This window comes from Canis aureus, chromosome 26 (genome assembly GCF_053574225.1).
Source record: "Canis aureus isolate CA01 chromosome 26, VMU_Caureus_v.1.0, whole genome shotgun sequence".
NCBI classification, from domain to species: Eukaryota; Metazoa; Chordata; class Mammalia; order Carnivora; family Canidae; genus Canis; species Canis aureus.
This window is the reverse complement of record NC_135636.1, coordinates 27,301,539-27,323,638: the sequence shown is the minus strand read 5'-3', so window position 1 is coordinate 27,323,638 and position 22,100 is coordinate 27,301,539. Positions and strand designations below refer to the sequence as shown.

The 22,100-nt window shown below is 59.6% G+C and overlaps 1 protein-coding gene across 11 annotated transcripts in view; it reads left to right on the top strand.

The window, feature by feature from the left end:
• NOL4L (nucleolar protein 4 like) overlaps positions 1-21,859 on the top strand; it is a 130,848-nt gene extending 108,989 nt beyond the window's left edge. For 10 of the 11 annotated variants that reach the window (XM_077872693.1, XM_077872699.1, XM_077872694.1 and 7 more), the window contains 6 exons: positions 9,074-9,351; positions 11,612-11,797; positions 11,883-12,074; positions 12,364-12,486; positions 12,770-12,971; positions 17,350-21,859. In XM_077872693.1, coding sequence (XP_077728819.1) covers positions 9,074-9,351; positions 11,612-11,797; positions 11,883-12,074; positions 12,364-12,486; positions 12,770-12,971; positions 17,350-17,570 — 1,202 coding nt within the window. In that variant the 3' untranslated portion in view covers positions 17,571-21,859. Of the gene's footprint in view, positions 1-9,073; positions 9,352-11,611; positions 11,798-11,882; positions 12,075-12,363; positions 12,487-12,769; positions 12,972-13,207; positions 13,563-17,349 lie in introns of all 11 variants that reach the window. The other variant, XR_013365150.1, reaches the window with a different exon arrangement.
• The last annotated feature ends 241 nt before the right edge of the window (positions 21,860-22,100 follow it).

Genomic DNA, 22,100 nt, shown 5'->3' with positions numbered 1-22,100 from the left:
AGCTTGACTCCTGTGTCCCAGCCACTGTGCTGAGCATCAAGGATGCCACAGGCGTGTTCTTGGCGAGAGGTGGATGCTGCTTGTGCAAGGGGGGCCGGGGGCCGTACTGCTAATGAGGAAGGAGTGAGTAGGCGGTGGGACCCGGCCACTTGGGCTCCGTCACCAGCAGTACCCCCCAGCCTGGATACTCGGTGTTCTCTGTAGATGGTGCCCACCTTCCTGCAGGCCCGCTGCTGGACCCAGCACTCAAGGGTGGGCATCCAGCCTGCTCACTGTCACATCCGGGGGGAGGATTGTGGCCCCTGACCCTGGTGTCCCGGGGATGGCTTCTAAGGGACTTTTCCTGCGGTGAGCTTTTAAACTGAGCATCCTGTCTTCCATACCTGTTGATCTTAGCCTTGTCCACCCCCCTGACCCTACTTGTCTAAGAATCTGGGTCTGGGCCTCATTCCCTGGCTACAGGTCATACTCCTTCCTTCCAGAGCAAGAGCTGTTTGTTCCTATTCAAGGCTCCAAACATCTTCACGGAATAATCCCCCTGCCCTCCCCTCCCCCAGGGAACAGAGAACTCGGGCCCAAGTCCTTCCGGTTATTGGCTGTGGGCCACCCTGGCAGTCCCAGGTCACAGGAAAGTGTCCATCATCAGCTGGGCTGCGGGCTGCACAGACAATGCTAGGCTGTCCTGGCCTCTGGCCACTGAGGGTAAGAGAGGCTGGGAGACAGCACCGAGAGATCCCTTTATCCCAGGAGCAGGCTGGGCCTGCACAGCCCTGGCCTTGTGCAGGCTGCCAGGGTCTTAGGCCCCCACATGCCTGGGGAGGACATCAGAGCAGGACAGGCTGCACAGCCTGAGGTGAGGCTCACCTGCTAAGAAAGGAAGAGAAAACCCCTAGACACACCTGGAACACCGGCCTGGGTCTGCTGGACAGTCAGGGAAGCCCGAGCCCTCCCGCTGCTCCTGCCTCTTGGTCTAGGATGCATTAGATCCCCGTTGCCTATTGGCCCTCTGTGGCGGCAGGCCCTGCTGTGCTGGAGAGGAAGCCCCCGGGGAGTGAAGGGTGGGGTGCATGCAGGAGAGACATTGCCACCCCTAGCCCGTCCAAGGATGGCTTTCCCAGGAACCAGGAAGTGACTGGAGCCATGTTGGCGTCATCACCCTGACCTAAGGACTGGGATGCAACGAACCCAGGCCAGCTTCCGGGAGGGCTGGTAGAGGAGCTGCCAGGGCCCTCAGACACCACATGCACACACGCAGGCTCCGGGGCAGGGCCCTGCCCCGTGAATCATTCACACATGGTCGCCTGAAGTGGTTCTGTTTGCTCTCAGAACACATGATTTGTTTTGGGGGGGAGGAGAGGGTACAGTGGGCATCTTGGCTAGAGCTTTGTACATTGAATTAGCATTGATTTCTCACGGCCTGTGCTTGACTTAGACAGTGGGGCCAGGGAGACGTCGGGCCTGGAAGACACAGACCCAGCCTGTCCATAGTGGGAGCATTTCCCCCGGGGCATATTTGACCAGTATGTGTTGGAGGAGTGACAGAGGTAGTGGCCGTTCCATAACAGAGATGCAAAATGGAGGCCTAGAGGAGAGAGGGCAGGCACTTTGGGGAGTCAGGGGCCCATCCAGGCTTTTCACTCACTCCGTGTGACACCAGTGACTTCCCTCAAGGAACCTCTGTTTCCTCCCTGAAGCCTGCTGCAGGGGCGGTTGTGCAAGTCAGGGACAGTGGATGTGCCCGGCGCCTGACACTCACTTAGTACCCATCCCACGGAAGGTGGCACCGTCCCCACTGCCCTGATGCCAGCCCTGCTCCAGCCACCTGCTCCCAAGACCCAAACTCATCCTTGGGCTGGACACCTCACGAGGGGCCAGAGCCCCCAGGGTTCCCACACTGAGAGAAATGATTTCGATTTTAGGGGGGAATTAGGAAGTCCTAGGTCTGCACTGTCTGATACCGTAGCCATCGAGGGCTGTTGAAAAGGCTCTGCAAATTGAGGGTGCCTGTATGTGTAAATACACACTGAGTTTCAAAGACTTAGGAAAAAAGAATGTAAAATAGCTCCATTTTAGCACAGTATTGATTACTTGTTGAAATAAGATTTTGAATATACTGGGTTAAATAAAATAGATTATTAAAATGCATTCTCTCTGTTTCCTTTCACTTGTAACTGTGGCCACTAGGAAATGGGAAATTCCATGTCTGGCTGGCGTTCCGTTTCCAGAATGCTGCTCTGGGCTCAGAGCGCCCAGGTGTTGGTGCCTGCCCAAGGGCCCAGTCACCCGAGCCCGGGCGGGAAGGCGGGGCTGCGCAGCGGAGGTGCCCGTGGCCCTGGGCTGGTGGCCTTAGGAGCCGGGCGGGAGCGGGGGCCCTGCCGCTGGAAGCACAGGGTAGGCTGATGCTCCCGAGGGACGACTGGGTGGGCAGCCAGGGCCCGAACGCTGGACTGTGGGGCGGGCACCCAGCATGGCACCTCCTGCAGGATGGGGGGATCCCAGTGGTACTGCCTCCCCGGACTCCTCTGTGTCCCCCGTTTGACCCCAAGGCCCTCCCCCTTCCTTCCGGGAGGAAGAGCAGGGTAGCCTGCCAGGAGCCTGGTGCTCCTGGGAACTATGCATCGTGTAAACACGGCCCGGGCCACTGGCCTTTGTCAGAGCAGGCGAGGACCGGCCCCGGTGAGGTGCACACCCAAATCCAGAGGCAGCCAGCGCCCCGACAGCGGCCGGGAGGAGGAAGGGCTGGCGGGGCTCCAGTGTGCCCTCCCCCCTCCTCCCCACCAGTCCGGCTCTTTTGTGTGTGAATTCTTGCTGCCCCCTCCGCTCCCTGCCCGCCGCCGCCGCAGTGACAGGGGCAGCGACGGAGGCAGCGACAGAAGCCCACGGAGGAGGGGGCGCGCCTCCGCAGCCGCACCCCTGGCCGCACTGCTGGGCCTGCCGGGCCGCCGTGGCCGTGTGCGCGGCCCGCGGTCCCGGGGATGGAGGATCTTCCCACCTCTCCCCGGGCCGCCTCGGGAGCCGGTGGGTCACCCACGGGGGGTGGGTCGCCCACTGGGAGAGGGTGCCGCTGGCCGTGGCCCCAGAGCTCGGTGTGGCGATTGGCGGCTCGCACAGAGCCGGGCTTGTGCGGGCTGCGGGGCGCTGGCGCCCACATAAGGGCATTGTTTGCCGAGGTAAAAGGGGTTTTTGTCTCCTTCTGGAGACGGGACAGAGGGAGGAACAATTTCCCCCATTCATCACTAATTCCCCCATTTGAATAGCAGCGCATTGCCCCACGTTAAATAGATGGGCATCGCAGTCCTTCCCCGCCCGAGGCGTTCCGGGCACAGGTGGTGGGCTCCGCGTCCTGCCCGGACCAGGCGTTGCCCCTCGCCGGAGCTGGGGAGGCCTGGTTTGGTGCAAATGTCCAGAAGGGGTGCGTTCCCCAGCTGCTTCTCTGTTGGCCGCTCAGCAGACCCTTTTCTCTGTCACTCGTACAATCACAGGTTGGGGGCAGTCTTGTCCTGCTGGCGTCGTCCTAGGCTCCGACAGCCTGGCCTCGGGTCGGTGCCCGTCCTGGAGGGGCCTCCCGGCACAGTGGCACAGACGGGGATGGCACGGGGACAAGGGGGTCACGCCCAGCCGGGTCAGGGCGGGTTCGGCCCTGTGGCCGGAGGCCTGCACCCCTGGAAGGCCCAGCTCCTGCACCCCGTGCGCCGGGGCCCTGCTGCCCATGGGGCCAGCTGGGTTCTTTCACAGGGTCATAAAGTGTCCGAGCCCAAGAGGGCGTCAGCGGCAACTCCCTGGCCTGCAGATAAGAGGAGCCAAGGAGACGGCTGTGCCCAAGGTCGGTTGGGAGACAGTGAGGCCCCACACCTGCTCAACCCCTTCCCCCTCCGCCGGTCTCTTTTGGGAATGGGGCATGAGTTGGAGTACCTAAATCTCCTTTAAATCACACTTTTTTGGAGGGAGTGGGGAGGAGGGAAAAATTCAGAGTGGACCGGAACCTCAGCCTGGGGTGCTGACACAGCTCTCTCTTCTTTCCCTGAAAGGCGCTGCGGGGGCCGGGACTGCCACCAGCCCCTCCTGTGAGCACCAGCCCCCTCAGGACTGAACTGGGGGGACAGCCCAGGGCTTCACAGTGAGAACACAGCCTGGCTCGGGCTCTGGTCGCTCGGCTCCTCCCAGAGGGAGGGTTGCAGATCACTCAGAGACCAAACCGGCCTCCGCCTAGCTTCAGTAGTAGGGAAATGACTGGCTCCCATACCAGAAAGCCTAGGTCCTTTGGCTTTAGGCACAGATGGATTTAGGGGGGATTTGTCCAAGCCAGCCATTCAGTCCTGCCGGATGGGCTCAGTAGCCCTGAGCCCCGGGACTGACTTTCATGGGTCCAGCTTGGTCAGATGCCCACTGATCACTGGGATACTGGGATGAGCTGTGCTGACTGGCCGGGCGTGGGGCAGGTGCTCATCCTGGAAGACTTAGCGTGCCCTCACCAGAGGGAGGAGTTTGGTTTCTGGAGATGCAGGAATGATCTGGTCCCACCCTATAGAGCCCTGCTAACCCTGGGTCTGCAGGGCTGGGCACAGGCCATAGACAGAGTATGTGAGGTGATTAAGATGCTCTGGAAAAAGTAGGTAAAGGGGTCAGCATGTCAGAGTTGGGCAGGGAGGTCTTACTGAGAAGGTGACCTTGAAGCAAATCCCCGGAGAGGAGGGAGAGCTGGGGACAGAGTGTCCTAAGAGGGAATAGCAGGCTGGAGTGGGGTGCAGCGAGGGGGCTGCCTCTGGGGGAAGTCTGGTTCCTCCTTAGGGGTTTAAATTCACTCCCTGCAGCTGCCACTGCCTTCGGGGCGGTGGGGGGGTGTGGCATGGACAGACACATACCACCCGCCAGCCCCCCAGCAGCACCTTTCCCCCCGCCCCAGGGTCAGGGGGCCTTGGCCCGAGGGCCCTCTCAGCTTAGCTTCCTCCTGAAGGCTTGTTCCTCCCTTTGCTCCCATCCTCCTCATCCCTTCTTCCCTCAGAGGGCCTCCTCGTCCTTGGGATGAGAACTGGAGATGGGGCCCTGCAGTCAGGGCTGGCGGGCTGAGGCGCAGGGACCAAGGGCCAGAAAGCTCACGGCTCTCTTTGGAGCCCTGTCTCTGCTAGAACCCTTATGTTTGGGTTTTTACTTGCCAGAGGATGAGCCCCCAGGACAGTGACCACCCCTGTCTTTTCACTGCTCTCTTCCCGGTGTCCTGCACGGGCCTGACCCCAAGGAAGGGACACGGGTGGGCACGGCCTCTTCCAGGCACTGCCCTCTCCCCTGCCCTCACTGTGGCCGCCTCAGATTTCAGGGAGGCCCGTGTGTGTGGGAAGTAGGTGCGCGGTGATGTGAGGGGGGAGGCGGGTGGAGAGAACCAGCTTGTCGTTTGGTGCCTGCTCTCTCTACCAGGTATTGTCTATACCATACAAGTTCTATTTTGTGGACACGGAACCCCTTTGGAAAGGAAACTGGGGCTCCGGGAGGTCAAGTGGCATCTTCAGGGTTGCCCAGCCATGTCCACCCCAGTCCACAGCCCCTCTGCGTGCTGCCTAAAACCCCGTGGGCCCCTCCAGTCGGCAGAAAGTTGGACTCCAGTCATTGGCGGCCCCGGGGGTGGGTGGGCAGGTGGTGTAGGTGCACTGTGGCCGGAGCAGAAGGACTGGGGAGCACAGCTCGAGACCCTTCTGTGCCCGGGATGAGGGCCCTGGGTGCTGGCTTCCCCCTGCCCCTGGGTGCTGTGTGGAGGCGGGCGAGCCCTGGCCTGTGGAGGAATGGAGTGGGAGCATGTGGAGTTGGGAACCGGGGCCCCACTGGCCCGCTCAAGGCTTTGGGTGTGGTTGGTTTTTTTAGTTTGGGGGGGATTTTTGTGGTAAATATGGTGTAATGTTAAAATCGCCATTTTAACCATTTTTCAGTAGACAATTCTGCAGCATTAAGTACACTGACAGTGTTGTGCAAGCAACACCATTATTTCCAAAATACGGTTTTCGTCACCCCAAACAAACTCCATGCCCGTGAAGCAGCAGCTCCCTGTCCTCGCCCGTCCCGGCCCCTGGGAGCCCTAACATGCCTTCCGCCCCCGTGAAGGGACCTGCTGTAGACGCTGCGCGCGCGCAGACCCATTCAGTGTCCGTCCCGCTGTGACTGGCTTCTTCCACTCGGCATCGTGTGCTCCAAGGCCCTAGCGTTGAAGTGTGTCTCAGTGGTACTTCGTTCCTTTTTACAGCTGAATAACGTTCCACTGCGTGGATAGACCACATTTTGTCTTATCCATTTATTTGGCAAGGCTTTTCAAAATGTAAACGATGTAAGTCAGTTGCCAATATTTTTAAATCCGAGTATTTACCTAATGGTGTAGATTTCCGGTTTCTTCCAACAGTTTGGAATGCGTGATCTGGATCCTGGTACCTCCCGCTCGCACCTGCCCAGCAGCTTCCCATACTAGACTAAGGCAGCCTCTGAGTAGGGGGAAGGGGGTGCGTACCTGGGGCCAGCTGGCTGAGCAGCACAGGTGCACAGGCCTGGGGCAAGGAATTGGCAGCTCCAGGAATCTGGGCCAGTCTGGGCTCCTGAGCTGCAAGGGGCCCGGGAGCATGCACACCTCCCCTCTCCCCTTCCCCTGTGCCCCTTCACCCCTGCCAGAGGTATAGGGCAAGGAAGCTAACCTGGTCAGCGAGGCAGGCAGTTGGGGTGCCACCTCTGGGCTTGTGCAGGGCTGTGGCAGCACAGGAGGCTGTGGGCCTGATGCCCATGCTGAGCACGGGGACCTTGGCTCACTGGGTGCCAGGCATGGTGCCCCCCACCCAGTAACCCTTTTCTTGGAGGAAGACCAAGCCCTCCAAGGTCAGGCAGCTGGCCTCTTGGGGATGATGCCAGGGTGTGAAGTCTCACCTGCAAATAGGAGTTCCCAGGACCAGCAGGTGTGGGTGTCCATCCTCGCCTTCCAGATCCTCAGCTCCAGAAGAGGCTTCTGAGTGTGTGAGGGCGTCTTCAGCAACAACAGGTTTTGCCTCGGTGGCAAGTGGGCAGCTGTCAGGACTCACCCGGGCCAGGCTAAGGAGGCATGAAGTCTCTAGGAGGGACAGGGACCAGCTTTGTCAGGGCTGAGTACCTCCTTCCTAGAGACCTTGGAGGAGGCCTGCCCTGAGGAGGCAGCATTGAGCCAGGCCTTGAAGGCCGAGGGAAATTTTCTGAGCTTGGAAGCACCGCGGCAGGCAGGCAGCAGAGCCCAAGCAAAGGCCTGGAGATGGGAGGCCCTGCGGCCGCCAACGGAGTGGGATCCGGGCTACAGAGGCCCTGGGCCTAAGAACACACCCGGCCGGAGCGGAGCGGCAAGGCTATAGAACCAAGGAGTAATGAGTAGGCCCGCCCTGGAGAAAAGGTGGAGTGGAGACAGGGGTGTGACTGCAGGGAAGGAGAGCAGCCACTCTCCTTGGTTGGGAGATGCCCCTCCTGGAGGGCCAGCACCTGCGTTGCCCTTGTTACTCTATGTCCCAGCCTGGGACCGGGCCAGCCTGCAGTAGGTGCTCAGTAAATACTGCCAGGTGATTTGTTCATTCTAGACTGGTCGCTGGAGATCAGCGAGGTGGGGGGAAGCAGGCCCATCTGTGATGGAGGAGGAAGGGGCGGCGATGGGTGGTGAGGGTCCGGAGGTGGCAGGGCCGCAGGCCAGAGGGCACTCTGGGGTGCAGCTGAGTAAGCCCAGAGCCGAGCCTGGAGCTGCCCTGCCTGCAGGAGGATGGGGGGAGCGGTGGCCGCCCAGAGGAAGAGGGGGAGGGGCAGCCAGCCCGGGGGACCTGCAGCAGCCGAGGGGGAGGGGTGCCACTTCACCGCGGCCTTTCCCATCCCCCTCTGCCCGGGGCTCGGCGGCTTGATGGGCAGCCGGGCCCCGCCCCCGGGCAGCCGGGAGCCCAGCGATTGGTTGGGGTGCCAGAGCCGCTCGTCGCCATGGGGACACTCCGGCGGTGCGCGTGCCCAGTGCCCGGCCCCGGGGACTAAATCTTCATAATCTGCCGGCCGGGAGAGTGGGGGTGGGGCCTCGGGCGACCCTGGCCTGGGGGAAGGGGCGGCCTGGGGGCGGTCAGGCTCGCTGTGGCCCCCCCTCCCCCAGCAGCTCCGGGCACCTGGGCGCCCCCGGGAGCCGCGCGGGACTCACCTGACAGTGACCCGGGGAGCTGGAGTGGCTTTGGCCTCTGCCATCTCAGCTGGTTGGGCAGGAGGCCGGGCCTGGGTTGGGGAGAGGGGCCGGGACTTCGATCTGAGAAAGTCTAGCCCCTCCGTTCAAGTTCCGCCCCCCACCCGCACCCCCACCCCCACCCCCGCCCCCGCAGTGTTGTGCTCTCCGCAGCAGGGGGCGCCCTCAGCAGAGCTCTGTTGGGCGGTCACCTCTGGAAAGCAGGGATGGCCCGTTGAGGTACAGGGAGTGCAGACCTCAGACCCTGCAGCCCCGGCTCTGGGTGGCCCGACACCGGAGGCAGCTGTGGGGCCACGCTGTCCCGGGTCAGCTGCCAGGACAAGGCTGGGCCTGCGTGCAGGAAGGAGTGGGGCGGGGGTGTCACAGCAGGGCTAATGCATTAGCCAGGTTCTCCTTAGGCGGATGGAGGAAGTTGAGAGCCTGCTGTGGGGAGAGGGTGTGAAGGGGTAAGGCAGAGGTGAGTGAGAGGAAGAGGGGGCTGGTAGTCAAGCCCCTAGTGGCCTCTGGGGTGTCCGAGGACCTCTGGCATGCAGCAGGCTTGTCAGACTTGAGCTTGCAGCCACTCACTCCCCAAAGCCTCCCTTGAGCCCTTGATGTGGTGCCGTGGGCTTGGAGTGCAGGGGCCACCATGCCTGGCACACTCTACTCCTGATGGTCTGTTTTCTGGTGGAGGGACCCTGCCCTTACGTCAGGTAGGGGCAGAGCTCGCCTCTTGGAGCCCCGAAAGGGGACAGCCATGCTCATCTCCTGCCCAGAGATGCTTGTGAGGACGACGGGCAAGTATTCCTTGTGGCTGGTGTGGCCATGATACCCCAGGGGGCTTGTAGGGTCAGTAGGTGTTGGGGTGGAGCCTCACACCCAGGCCTCTTGTTCCAGATGACTCCTCCTCTGAGAGTGGCAGCGGCAATGGCTCTTCCACCCTGAACCCATCCACATCGAGCAGCACGCAGGGCGACCCCGCCTTCCCCGAGATGAATGGCAACGGTGCTGTGGCCCCCATGGACTTCACCGCCACCTCCGAAGATCAGCCCATCAACCTGTGCGACAAGCTCCCGCCGGGCACGGCGCTCAGCACGCCCTCCTACCCCTCAGACGGCTGCGGCACCGATGGACTGCGGAGTCGCGTCAAGTACGGGGTGAAGACCACCCCTGAGGTGTGTGGGGCTGTGGGCCCCCTGAGCCGCGAGCCTCCTTCTTCCTGTGCATGTCAGGGTTGTGCGAGGCTGACGTGAAATCACATGCGCCCAGCGCTGTGACCCCAGGTCAGCACAGAGGCCCTGGCTGCGGAGGTTCCGGCCGAGAGCTCACAGTGTGTGGCCTCAGTCAAGGCCTTCCCTTCTGGAGCCGCTGTCACCATCTGTGAAGAGCGCTGGGCCCCGGCCTCAGTGGAGGTGATGTGTGGCCTATTCCCCTACCCCCGGAACAGTCTGCTGCGCCTCACAGCAGCAAGGGGCCACAATCAGCACTGAGGCCCTCCCCCCGCTACTTTGCATGCTGTCCCCTTTTACAGATGCAGAGAAGGAACGAGGCCTTTGCAGCCCCAGGGATGTGGATGTTAGCAACCCAGTAGATCAGGCTGATGCAGGATGGGCCTGGGAGAAGGGTGGCCCATGCAGGTGCCCCCACCACTGGACACTCCTCCCTGCTTCTCGGGGCCCCCTCGCCCTTCTACAAGCTGCCTCTGGCCACTAAGGTTTCCCGCAGTGGTGCAGCGCTGCATTGAGCACATGAACACTCTTGGGAGAGTTTTCTCCTGCCAGAGCTGGGGGGCCAGAGGTGACTTCTCGGAGCCCTACACCCCCAGCCTCCAACCATGTACCTCTACACAGGTACATGGTTGTACCTTTCCCTCCCTGGGCCTCTTCTGCACAGGGTGTGGGGTGGGTGCCAGGCTGGCCTCTGATGGCCTGTCTCATGGGAAAGTTCTGTACCGATGAGGGGGTGTTCAGCTGTCACTATGTCTGAGCCCAGGCCACAGAGCAGGTGCTGGCCAGAGCATGGTCTTCCCCCTCCAAGTCCAAGAGGCAGGCTCCCTGCACTGAGCAGATAGAGCTGCAGAGGGAGAGTCCGCCATCATGACCTCAGGCCACGTATGTGGGCCAAAGAAGGGAGATGGGAGCGTCAGTGCCACCGGCAGCTTGTGTCTTGCGGTTTCTATCTCCGTCTCCTCTGGCCCTGGCATAGGACTTGGCTAAGGAGTGGCCTGGGAATGTGACTTGCCCAGGGCCTAGGAGGTGTTTTGACTCTCCACCACAAGTCTGGCATGACCCAGCAGGAGGCCAGAGGACCTAGGTGTCTCTGCTCCTTGTAAAGTCTGTGTAAGTGTCAAGAGCTGAGCACTGGGCCAGAGGCCCTGGGAGGGCTGATCCCTGTGGGCAGGTCACAGGAAGCCTGGTGGTGGCAGCCGCTGCAGGACTGGGTGCCGGCCAGTGTCCATTTCATCTGTTTGTTCTTCAGCAAGAGCTGGGATCCCAAGAAGAGGCTTATTCTGGGAGGAGTTCCTGTGGTGGGAAGAGACCGCAGGTCCCTTCTTTGCCGTAGGATAGGGTGACTGCCTGGTGATGCCTGGTGAGCTGGGCCTGGTTCCCACTTCCCTTTCCTTTTTTTTTTTTTTTTTTTTTTTTAAGATTTTATTTATTTATTCATGAGAGACACAGAGAGAAAGAGAAGCAGAGACACAGGCAGAAGGAGAAGCAGGCTCCATGTAGGGAGCCTGACATGGGACTCGATCCCAGGTCTCCAAGATCACGCCCTGGGCTGAAGGCGGCGCTAAACCTCTGAGCTACCCGGGCTGCCCCCACTCCCCCTTTCTACATACACCCTCTGCATGGGGGCTCACAGTGTCTCCTTGGGGGTGGCAGCAGACAGGAGAACCCCAGCCTGGCAGCTTCGGGAATGCACTTTGCCTAATGGACCTGTCGCCTTGGCTGGTTCCCTCTCCCAGCCCATCTGTTCCTCCTCCTGACAGACAGCACACTCGCCGCCTGCGTGACAGCTCAGTTGCCAGCTCAGGGTTGCAGCCCCCTGAGGATCAAGGAGGAAAACCCCAAAGCCAGAACCAGAAGAGGCTGTGGCTAGTGGCGGGAACCCAGCCTGCACCCACCTGTCCCTCTCACGATGTGGCGGCAGGGCCCTGCATGGGCACCACTGCTGAGTAAAGCCCTGACACCTCTGCTCAGTGCCTCCGGGGCCCCAGGCTGCACTTACACCATGGCAGGCAGGCGGTCCTGCCTACAGCCGCCAGGGAGGGGTGGCAACACTGGTGCCTCCGATTCATAGAAGGGAGCAGGGAGGGGAGGTGGTGCAGGACCTTGAAATTGTGGCTGGCTCACTGTCCCGGTCCCCAAGCTCACTATGGCCATCAGAGACCAAGAGCGGGCCTGCTCTGACCCTCTGGCCCTCGCCCCTTCTCAGTCGCCCCCTTACAGCTCCGGGAGCTATGATTCCATCAAGACTGAGGTCAGTGGCTGCCCTGAGGACCTGACGGTGGGCCGGGCCCCCACAGCAGATGACGATGATGACGACCATGATGACCACGAGGACAATGACAAGATGAACGACTCTGAGGGCATGGACCCCGAGCGCCTCAAGGCCTTCAACGTGAGCGCCAGCGAGAGCCAGGCTGGGTTGGGGGGCGGGAGCTATGGCCAGGGCCAGCCTTCCCCACGGCCTGTGTCTCCCGCAGATGTTTGTGCGGCTCTTTGTGGACGAGAACTTGGACCGCATGGTGCCCATCTCCAAGCAGCCCAAGGAGAAGATCCAGGCCATCATTGAGTCCTGCAGCCGGCAGTTTCCCGAGTTCCAGGAGCGGGCTCGCAAGCGTATCCGCACGTACCTCAAGTCCTGCCGGCGCATGAAGAAAAACGGCATGGAGATGGTGAGCCCCTCCTCCCGTCCCCGGTCCCCTCTGCACCACCACTGGCCTCCAGCCACACCCCCGGGGCTCCTCGGTGCTCCGGCCAGACCATTCCCTCTCCAGTATCCCTGGAAGCAGGCACTGCATTCCCAGACTCACAGAGGAGGGGGCTGGGGCCGGAGAGGGCCCAGAAAGGTTATACGGCTCCAGAAATCATGGCCCGGGGCCCACACCCCAGCCCTGTGCCTGCCACCTCCGGGGCAGGGTCTGGGTAAGCCCCAACATGGCTCCGTCCCCGCTCTGCCTCCAGACCAGACCCACGCCTCCCCACCTGACCTCGGCCATGGCAGAAAACATCCTGGCAGCTGCCTGCGAGAGCGAGACAAGAAAAGCAGCCAAAAGGATGCGCCTGGAGATCTACCAGTCCTCCCAGGTGCGTGCTCCCCAGCAGCCCTGGGCAGCAGGGGTGGGCGGGCGGGGGCAGTCCTCAGAGCAGAGAGAGCCACAGCAGGGCAGATGTGCAAAGTCCAGCACCAAGGCCCGGCACACCTAGGGAGTCTGGCCTCCCAGAGGGTTCTCAGCTAGGCAGGAGCAGATCAAATCTGGCCCACAGAGACGTGAGCAGAGTCCCACAGGCCACAGCACTGGGTCCCAGGGACAAGGGTCAGTGCCTGCCACACCTCGGGTCCCCTAGCGCTTTCCTCCCCTCTCTGTAGGACGAGCCCATCGCCCTGGACAAGCAGCACTCTCGGGACTCCGCAGCCATCACCCACTCCACCTACTCACTGCCAGCCTCCTCCTACTCCCAGGACCCCGTGTACGTCAACGGTGGCCTCAACTACAGTTACCGCGGTTACGGGGCCTTGGGCAGCAACCTGCAGCCCCCTGCCTCCCTCCAAACAGGAAATCACAGTAATGGTGAGTGCGGGGGACCCAGGCTCCCTGGCTTCCTGACCAGAACCCAGGTCCATGTGGATTGCAGCCTCAGGGAACGGAGCCAGGCAGGCCGGGAAGCAGAAGCCCGCAGGGAAGTTGCCTCCCTCATGGCACAGGGGACCTTCCCCATTTCACAGTCTCAGGCGGGCCTTAGATTGGAAGGTGAGAAAAACGGGCTGGTTAAAACAAAAAGCTGCCCCGTCCTTTCTTGCCTCCAGGGAGGCTTGCTCCAGTGCTTCGCTGGATACACTGTGGGGCCTATCCCTGCTTCCGCTCCCCGAGGACCACCATGAGCCAAGCCCTGCTCTACGTGGGTCGAATCCTCTCCACACTCCTGCCTTACCTGTGACGACCAAGGCGCGGTGACATGGTCCCTCGGAGTTGACGGCAGAGCCAGCATCTAGCCCTAGCACGGCCTGGTTTCTGCTGCGTCCTGGGGAGCTGGCTGAGTGGCTCTGGGCAGGTCACTGCCTTCTCCAGGCCTCAGCCTGTGTCCCTGCACTACGGAGCCCTATCTAGGTCACCCGGAGTGATGGTTAACTGTCTGGCCCCCTCCACTACCCCCTGAAGCTGGTAATTCCTTAGGTGCTCCCCGCAGTACTTCCCAGGTGCCTCTGATGCAGACAAGATATGGCCCAGTGGTTGGGGAACAGTCCCTGAAAAGATGCAGACCTCCCTGTGGTGTCAGGGGCTGCCCTGAGTGGGAACCAGAGTGAGGACCTCAGACCCATTCACCTTGGGCCCCATAGATCCCAGGGAGGGTGGGTGGGGGAGGCAGCAGGGAAAGAGCAGGCTCTGCTGGTGGAGAGCAGCTTGGTGGCCTCGGGGAATGGGCAGGGAGTGGGTGGGGGTGACCTCAGGGCTTTTGGGACAGGACACTTGGATTTTGTTGTGTGTGTATAGTGGGAGCGACCGATCGGTTTTAAGCAGAGGGCTGTGAGCTATGCGCTGCCTGCCCTGTGGTGAGATCGGTACTGGAAGGGCAGGAGGCAGAAGCCGTGTGCACTGAGGGTCCTGCAGAGGCAAAGGGGTGAGGAGGAGAGCTGAGGGTGACCCCAAGTTGAATAGATTAGAGGAGGGTGCCACCCACAGGCCAGGAAACTCTGGTTCGAAGTCTCGGCCAGTGTGCCTGAGAGTTCCTCTCAAGCCCTGTCTTTGGCTGCAGGGGACCCCTCGCTGTACCCAGGCAGCAAGGGAGGGGCTGATTCTGCCCCTGGCAGAGAGCCCGACACCCCCTCTGCTCCCCTTGCCCTACCACCATGAAGTGTGTGCAAGTCCCTGGAAGACTCCTGCCTGGGCTTAATTTCTCATCCCTTCCTAATGCCTCTTAACCTAAAATAAGAGGCTGCCTGGCCTTAATCCCTGAAGCTGAGGCCGGAGCAGCCAGCTGCAGTGAGAGGTGGTACTGCTGTCCCAGAAGGGCTGCTTTCCTTCCAGAAGGAAGAGCCATCTGACCGCCCTGCTGAGTATCTGAAGACAGGTCCCAAGGCAGTGCGGTTAGGACCCTTAGACATGGCGAGCCAAAGGCCCCCGCGTCCTTCCCAGGCTGTGGGCGATGGTGACAAGCCCCCACCTAGTGCCACACAGCATGGCCTGGCTGCAGCATGGCTACAGCCCCTGGGCCCCATTCGTACCTACCAGAGAGGCTCCAGCAGCAGCCAGCTCTTCCTGGGAGGGAGGCAGCTGGCTCTGCCCCTGTGCTTCCCAGGGGTTCTGTTCCTTTTTGTAAGCACCCCACTTCCTTAGAGGTGGGTGGAGAGGTCCCTGAGAAAGACGTGCTCAGTTAGCTCCCAGCCCAGAGCAGCACAGGTGCTGGGAGCCCTGGCTTGGAGTCCAGCAGCTGGAGAATGACCACGGGCAGCTGTCCCAGCCCTGCTGCCCTCCATGGCAGCTGGTGGCCCTTGCAGCCATCTTTCTTCAGTCATGCCAGTGCCTCCGCAGAGCCACTCCATGAGTGGCTCCTTGCTCCTCGCTGTGCTCATCAGGTTGTCATTGGGAGGTGCAACTGAGCTTTGATAGAATCGGCTTGGTCTTTCTTTCCTGGGGTGCTGGACAACTCGGACCCTCTCTTGCCCCTGTAGCAACCCCACCTGAATGTCAGCATGAGAGCCCGTGGGAGGGTGGCTCCAGAGCAGACTGGCTGCAGGAAATAGGGACAGTCTCCCGTCCAGGCCCTGGCCACCATCTGACAGCCACAGAAGAACAGCTGTGAGCACAGGGATGCAGGGGACAAGGCTTGGGGATGGGAGAGAGAGGAACCCCAGGGCCAGGTCATAGCACCTGCGGCCCTTCCTCTGCTGTCACCACACATTCTCTGGAGGGGACTGGGAGCCACCCTCCCCCACCCTGGGGCCAGCCCCCACAGCATCTAGGAGTTAACGGAGGTACTCCTGGCCCGTCCCCGTAGACCCTTGGCCACCAAGAGGGAAGTCCACCACCGGCTTGGCTGCTGTTTCCAGCCAAGTCACAACCCTGCTCCTTTGTCCTGCGTTTTATCTTAACAGACTTAGCTGCTTCTCCCTTGATTCTCAATTCCAAGGACATTCCCTAGCAAGCCATTTCCAAGGACCTCCTCCTTGAAGTCCATGTGCTCTGGTTAGAGAGGAAACAGCCCCTGGGACAGATGGCCCTGTGTCAGACTCCACCCTCCTTCCCCAGTTGTGGGCTGCACCAGCTCCCTTGAGCAGCAATCCGGTTTCCGCAGTTCCTCTTAGCGTGTTCCTTCGAGCCTAGGGGTCTCCAGTGCCTGGAGCTTGCCCATCTCTCTGGGTGTAGCAGCATGAAGAATGCCCCAGTAGCTCCCCTGTAGGTGCAGTGATGAGTGGCGCTGGCTGCTGGAGTCGTGGGGAGCTGGCTGACAACCACAGACAGCCCCCGGTGCCTGCCCACCAGGGTGAGACAGCCCAGTGTGGGGAGACAGCCTCCTGGAGGACGCTCCAGCCCTACACCCCCAGATATGCTCTTCTTTGGCTGTTTGCTGGCTTAATACCTCAAAAGAATGCGTTTCAAATTCCAGGAGCTTCCATGTCTCCTGGGAGCCCATTGATAAAGCCCCAAACCTGTCTGGAAGCCCGTTCCCAGTGGGCCCAGCAGTGCCTGGCCGTGCTGAGGATTTCACAGGCATGGCTCCGTGCCCCCAGCAGCCTCCTCCTGTTCCAAGGCTCAGGGCTATTGACAGTTGCCTGTGGAGTGGCAGAGTAGGCCCTGAATTCAGGCGAGCCTGATTGCAAAGCCCGCAATGCACTCGTGGAGGGGCCTGGGAAAGGCAAAGAGGAGACCGGGCCTGGTGGTCCCCCGCCACACACACACACCCCTAGGATGTTTCAAAAGACTTCAGAGGCTCCTTTTTTGCTGCCACCATTCTGAGGGCAAAGGGAACTTCTCCAGACTGCCCTCCGCAGTCCTGTCCTGACCACTCCGAGCCTCGTGCACCTTCCCCTCACTCAAAAGAAGGGGGGGTTCTGGGTGCTGTGGCTCATCGGAAACAGGCTTAGCACCCACAGCACCTTCTTCCACATGGCACTCCCAGCCCCTCCCCTGCAGGGCATGGTCACCATCCGGCTGGCCTAGCCCCAACCCCTCCCACAGTCAGGCGGGGCACCTGGCCTTTCTTCTCCACCTGGACAGAAGCCCCTCCCTTGTCTGGGCACACACGCAGGTGTTTCTTTTCCTGGTCTCCTGTGCCTTCACTCTGGGCTCCAGGGCTTTCCACACACTCATGCCTCTCAGGGTGTCAGGTGCCTGCTTACTTGCAGCGTCTTGAATACCCTCTCCCTGGACAGTCGCCCTGTCAGAGGACAAACAGCATGTGGCTGTACGTAGGGCACAGACACTGGCAGCCCTTCTTATGGTCGGGACCACGCTTCCTCTCGGCTATCACCATCTCCCATTTGAAGCTCTGCTTTACCACCGCAAGGTGAGTCAGGGATGTGCGGCCTCCTCACCTGGCCACCAGGGCTGGGATGTGTGCCTGCTAGGGGACTGCTGCCTACCTAACGGTCCTCAGAAAGCAGCAGACGTATGAGCAGGGCCCCAGAGCTGGAGTCAGAACCCCACTCTGGCCAAAGCCTGTGCCCTTGCCATGTGCCACCCTGTTCCAAAGGAAGAAGCGCGCACACGTTCACCCCTGGCCTCCAGGCCGCCACAGCTTCCACCTGCCGACAATAAGGCCCCCTTCCTTGCAGGGGTTAATAGAGAACCCTGTGTCTCACCTGCTGGTACCAGACCCCATCCTAGGTGCTAGGACTACCGCCACCGAGAGGACGGTGGCGCCCCCCAGATGACGCCCAGGGCGATGGCACCTCCCAGATGCCACGGGAGGTGTCAGCTCCCCTCCTCACCTGCGCTCTTCCCTCCGCAGGGCCCACCGACCTCAGCATGAAAGGCGGGGCCAGCACGGCCTCCAGCACACCCACACCCACGCCCTCCAGCAACAGCACCAGCAGGACCATGCCCGCCGCCCAGCTCAGCCCCACGGAGATCAGTGCTGTGCGGCAGCTCATCGCTGGCTACCGAGAGTCTGCTGCCTTCCTGCTACGCTCCGCGGACGAACTAGAAAACCTCATTTTGCAGCAGAACTGACGCCGCGGCACCCGGAGCGCACTACTCTAGGGAAGGAGGCTGTCCCTGCCCGGCTTCCTGCCTCACCACTTGGTACATTTTGTTTTCTGAACAAGGTGGGATCCAAGAGAGCTGTTTCTAGCCACACGCCAAGCACCTGCGACTTTGGGCACAAGGACACTTTTTTTTTTGGAATCTCACCACACGGGTGCTCTGACCTGCTTGGAAGAGGCCAATGGGGCAGCTTTGGAAGGGCTGGGGCTCCCCTGACGAGGCGCTGGGGACGCCTGACGAGGCGCTGGGGACGCAGCTCTATTTAGAATCATCTTCGTGGACCCTGATGTTAGAATCCCACCCCCAGATAATTACCTTTCAAGTCTTAGGTGAGCAGAATTGCATATTTATTGAGAAAAACAAAGTGGACCCTTTCTTCCTCTCCCCTTAGTAATTTATTTTTCTGAAAATGGATTTTGTGTTTGTACAGATTGCCAGTCTGTGTCTGTCTGATCAGAAGGATGTATCCCTGTGACCTAACATTCCATATCACTACACTGGCGCGGGCTGGGGGAGGCAGGCGGGGTGCGGTGGGGCGGGCGCCCGCGGAGGACCTCACCCACACCCAATGCAAAGCAAAGACAAACAAAAATGGCTCCCCCACCCCCATTCCACAGAAGCCCGAGTCACACGGCCACCTGTCTTCTACCTCACACTCCAGCGTGGGCTTTTCCCAAGATGTGCCCTGAGCCCGTTCTGAATGACTATCTCCCGACTCCCCCACACAGTGTGTCTGCCTGGGAGGTAAGTCCAGAGGGCTGGCCAGGAGCTGGGGCCCAGAGGCTCTGACCCTCACGAGCAGCCGCTCGGCGCCCTGGCCCCGGCCCTCCTGGCCGCTTACCAGGACACCGTGCCAGGGGACAGCAGCTGGTCCGCGGGGCCCTTGCCCTCACCTGTCCCCCCCCCCCCAGGGAGCCTGGTCTGAACACCTCTCCACACAGGCCCAGGGCCCTCAGATGCCTGCCGGGAAGGGCCCCCAGCTGTCGGGCAGCCACCAAATAGGAAAAGCAGCTGTGAGCCCCTGGTGGGACTGCAGCTCCTGTCCTCTGCCCCCTGTGGTTGGAGTAAAGGGACCTTCAGTAGAAGTGGAGAAGCCACTTGGGCTCTGCTAGGACCTGCCCTTCTGGAGGGGCCAGTCCTGAAGAAACCTATAATCCCTGGAGTGTGAAAAAGGGCAAAAAGAAAAGGCTGGCCTGGTTTCCTTCCTCCCCAATAGGCACTTCCTCTTGCTCAGTGCAATACCTACCAGTGCTGCTAAAACCAGGGATTCACCCAGACCTCAGAAGGCCCACGGGGCCTCTCCATGCAACACTCCGTAGCCATGGCAGCAGCTCTCTGCTGCCCGCCCCTGCCCCATGCTGGCAGAAGCCCTCTGTTGCCTTTCCTCCCTCAGAGCAAAGAGGCCCCAGGGGAGCCCGGGCTGCGTGGATCCTAGGACGGCCACGGCCACTCACTTGGCCCCAGAGCAGGTACCCCTCCCAAACCAGCTTTCTGCAGCTTCCTGCCTCCCGCACCACCCTCAGGAGGGCCTGGGAGGGGCTCCTGCGGATGCCCCACCCTGCCTCCATCCACGCCCCATCTGCGGGCCCTGGAGCCAGAGCTCTGAAAGGTAGGGTGCCGCACCTCGTGCTTACTTCCAGCCCCTAGTAGTTGGGGGTGGTCTTTCCTCTCTCAAGTGGCCTCCAATACCCCACCCAGCCACACCACCTCTGCCTTCCATCTGACCAATCTCCAGGCCTCCGGTCAGGGCCAGGACACCCAAGACTCCCCCTTAGCACAGCACAAGCTCCCGTGCCCAAGGCCTGTCACCCCACCGCTGCCATCCACAAGTCCAGACCCCACCTGCTCAGTGCTACAACGGGATGGTTCAACTTGTGTAAATATTTATTTTTGTGTGTGAACAATACTACAAAGTAATCAGTAGGTCTTTTGCAAAATGTTACCCCAGGCAATTTGTGAGAATCTTAAAAACTGGCAGAGACAATCGCCTTAGAATTCTTGATACCAATTGCTTGTCATTACCCCTCCCAGAGGCAGGCCCCAGGCCAGGCACGGATGCTGTGCTTTCCTCACAGACAGGAGAGAGGAGGGTTTGGGAGGGGCTGCTGCCACCACCCACACGCAAGAGATTACAGGTAAAGATCAGGAGAAGCCACAGTGTGAAGTCCCACTTTTCTGAGCTGACCACCTCAGCCTGCCTTAGCGTGGGGTGGGAGCTCAGGCGCACTGGTGTGAGAGGAAAGCCACATGGGCCGGGGCTCCTTGCAGCCCCTCCGGGACAAGCGGATTGTGCCACAGTGACCCCACCTGGGTGGACTCCTTGCCTGTGAAGCTACACCCGAAACCCTGGTGACGGCAGAATCAGGAGCAAGTCGCTGTGTGGAAACAGGACTCCATTAGCTAGTTCAGTCAGGGAACTTGTTGTGTTTTGCTTTTGTTTTCAAAGATGCAGCTTTCAACCCCTCCCCACTCCTCCTGACTTGGGGAGCACCAAAGAGCTGGTTCTGGTGGACCTGGCTCACTGCTGTCCCACCCTCACCCTCACCCCAGGGACTGCCTTCTCCCAAAGGGAACTTCCAGCACCCTGCCCTGCAGCCATTCATTTGAAATTCTTATGGAGGGCCTCAGGGTACACATTCATCACTGGGGATCCCTAAGCTAAAAGGCAACTCCAGAGTAGAACACACCAATTCCAGAGTCTTTGCAGGGGGCTAATTCCAGCAGAAGAGTAGAATCAGGAGGAACGGGAATTTGGTCTTTGCGGGAGACCTCTAGTAGACCAGTAATGGTGTGACCCGTCTGAAATTCATTTACCGTCACCTCCAGTACAGTTGATACCCAAGGACAACGTGGAGGGGAAGGGGGACAGGAGAGGGCTTGCAGGGTTTTCAAAGATTTTAAACAGGTGGAACCCAGCCATCCCTATTCCCAAGGGCCACTTACGACTCCAGGGGTGGTTACAGGATTAACTACCAGTTCATTTTCAAAATGCTGCTTTGAACTCAGAGGGTTGATACTTTTAATTTGTAATTTTTTGTAAAACTTTTTACAAGATAGTAAAGTATTTCACCAGAATACCAGTTTCAATCCGTCCATGGTCTGATTTTTATATAATTTAGTGGTGCTTTAGAAACTTTGTTTTTGTTGTTTCTGAGCTAAACAGCTCAATCCTTTTTCGCCTGTATCTACCTAAGACCAATGTGAACCTTTGTATTTTTGCTCCTAATTTTGGACTCAGTGAAAGTGTACTGTTTACATGTACAGATGCCCCAGTCCCCGTGTGTTCTGCAAGACTCGCTCGAGGAGGAAGGTGCACCTCAGTAAGCTCATCTGCTTAGCAAAGCCACAAAACAAAAACCTCTTTTTACCTATGTTTCCACCTAAAAATGAAAACGAAAACCCTACGCCATGTAGAACTCAAGATTTGCTGAAAAATACTTTTCTAAGCTCAGAAGCATCTCCGTGCAGCAGACAGCCCACATGCCTCTGTCGTGTGTGGTCTGTCAGGAGCAGGGGGCAGAGCGGAGCTGGTACACACCTGCAGGGACATGGGGTGCTCACTCAGGCAGGGCCTTGCGGCAGTTCCTGCGGGCATCTCCCAGCAGCCTGGCAATGGGGAGGTCAGGGGGACTCGCATGACCTTCAGGGTCAAGCCGCCCAGGATTTAGGGGAGAGCGTGAGCACCTTATCTGAGATGAGGTTTTGGGATGTTCCAGTGCAGACAGTACCAGCACTCCTCCACCCCTAGAGGCAGCTCTTCGGAGCGGGGCAGGGGGCTCCAGCCCGCCAGCATATGGCACTTCAGGCAAACTGGATGGCACCAACTTTTAAAGGTGACTCTTTATTACTTAATCAACGGCTACATCTCTAAATTATATTTTTACAGATATGCACCTATGCAACTTAACGTGGCTCTTCTAAGCAGGTGAGGACTTCCTCCTCAATGCTCTATAAAAATTATTTGTGTTCTATATAGTGAGTTTTTTCCAGTAAATGTGGCTTAATATTTTAATTCTTAGAATGTGTCTTCTCTATGTGATGCAACTAAATTCTGTTTTGTTTGTGGAATGACTCTAGCACAGGCCAAGTCCCTCTCCCTCACTTAACAAAAGACCAATGAGCTGTTAATCGAGCTGTTATCTCCATGGTATTACTTGCTAAATGCACTGATTTCATAAGTATGTGGAATCCTTTTTCTTTTGAATCTGTATATCATATATAAGACTGAATCTACTTAATAAACACTGAATAACAAACCTGATGCTTCATTCCCATGTCCTCTCAACAGCCCCACCAGCCAGCTGTCTTCCCTACAGATCTATTTACAGTGGCACTGACCCTGCCCACTCTGCCAATAGACCACCTTTCTGAGCCAGCGCGCTAGCTAGCCCACCACAGAAGGCCCTCAGAAAACTTTTCTCAAATGACGACACCCAGTCCATTAGAAGGAAACGAACCTTTACCGGTACTCATAGTCAGGTGGCAGGTGCAGGTGGC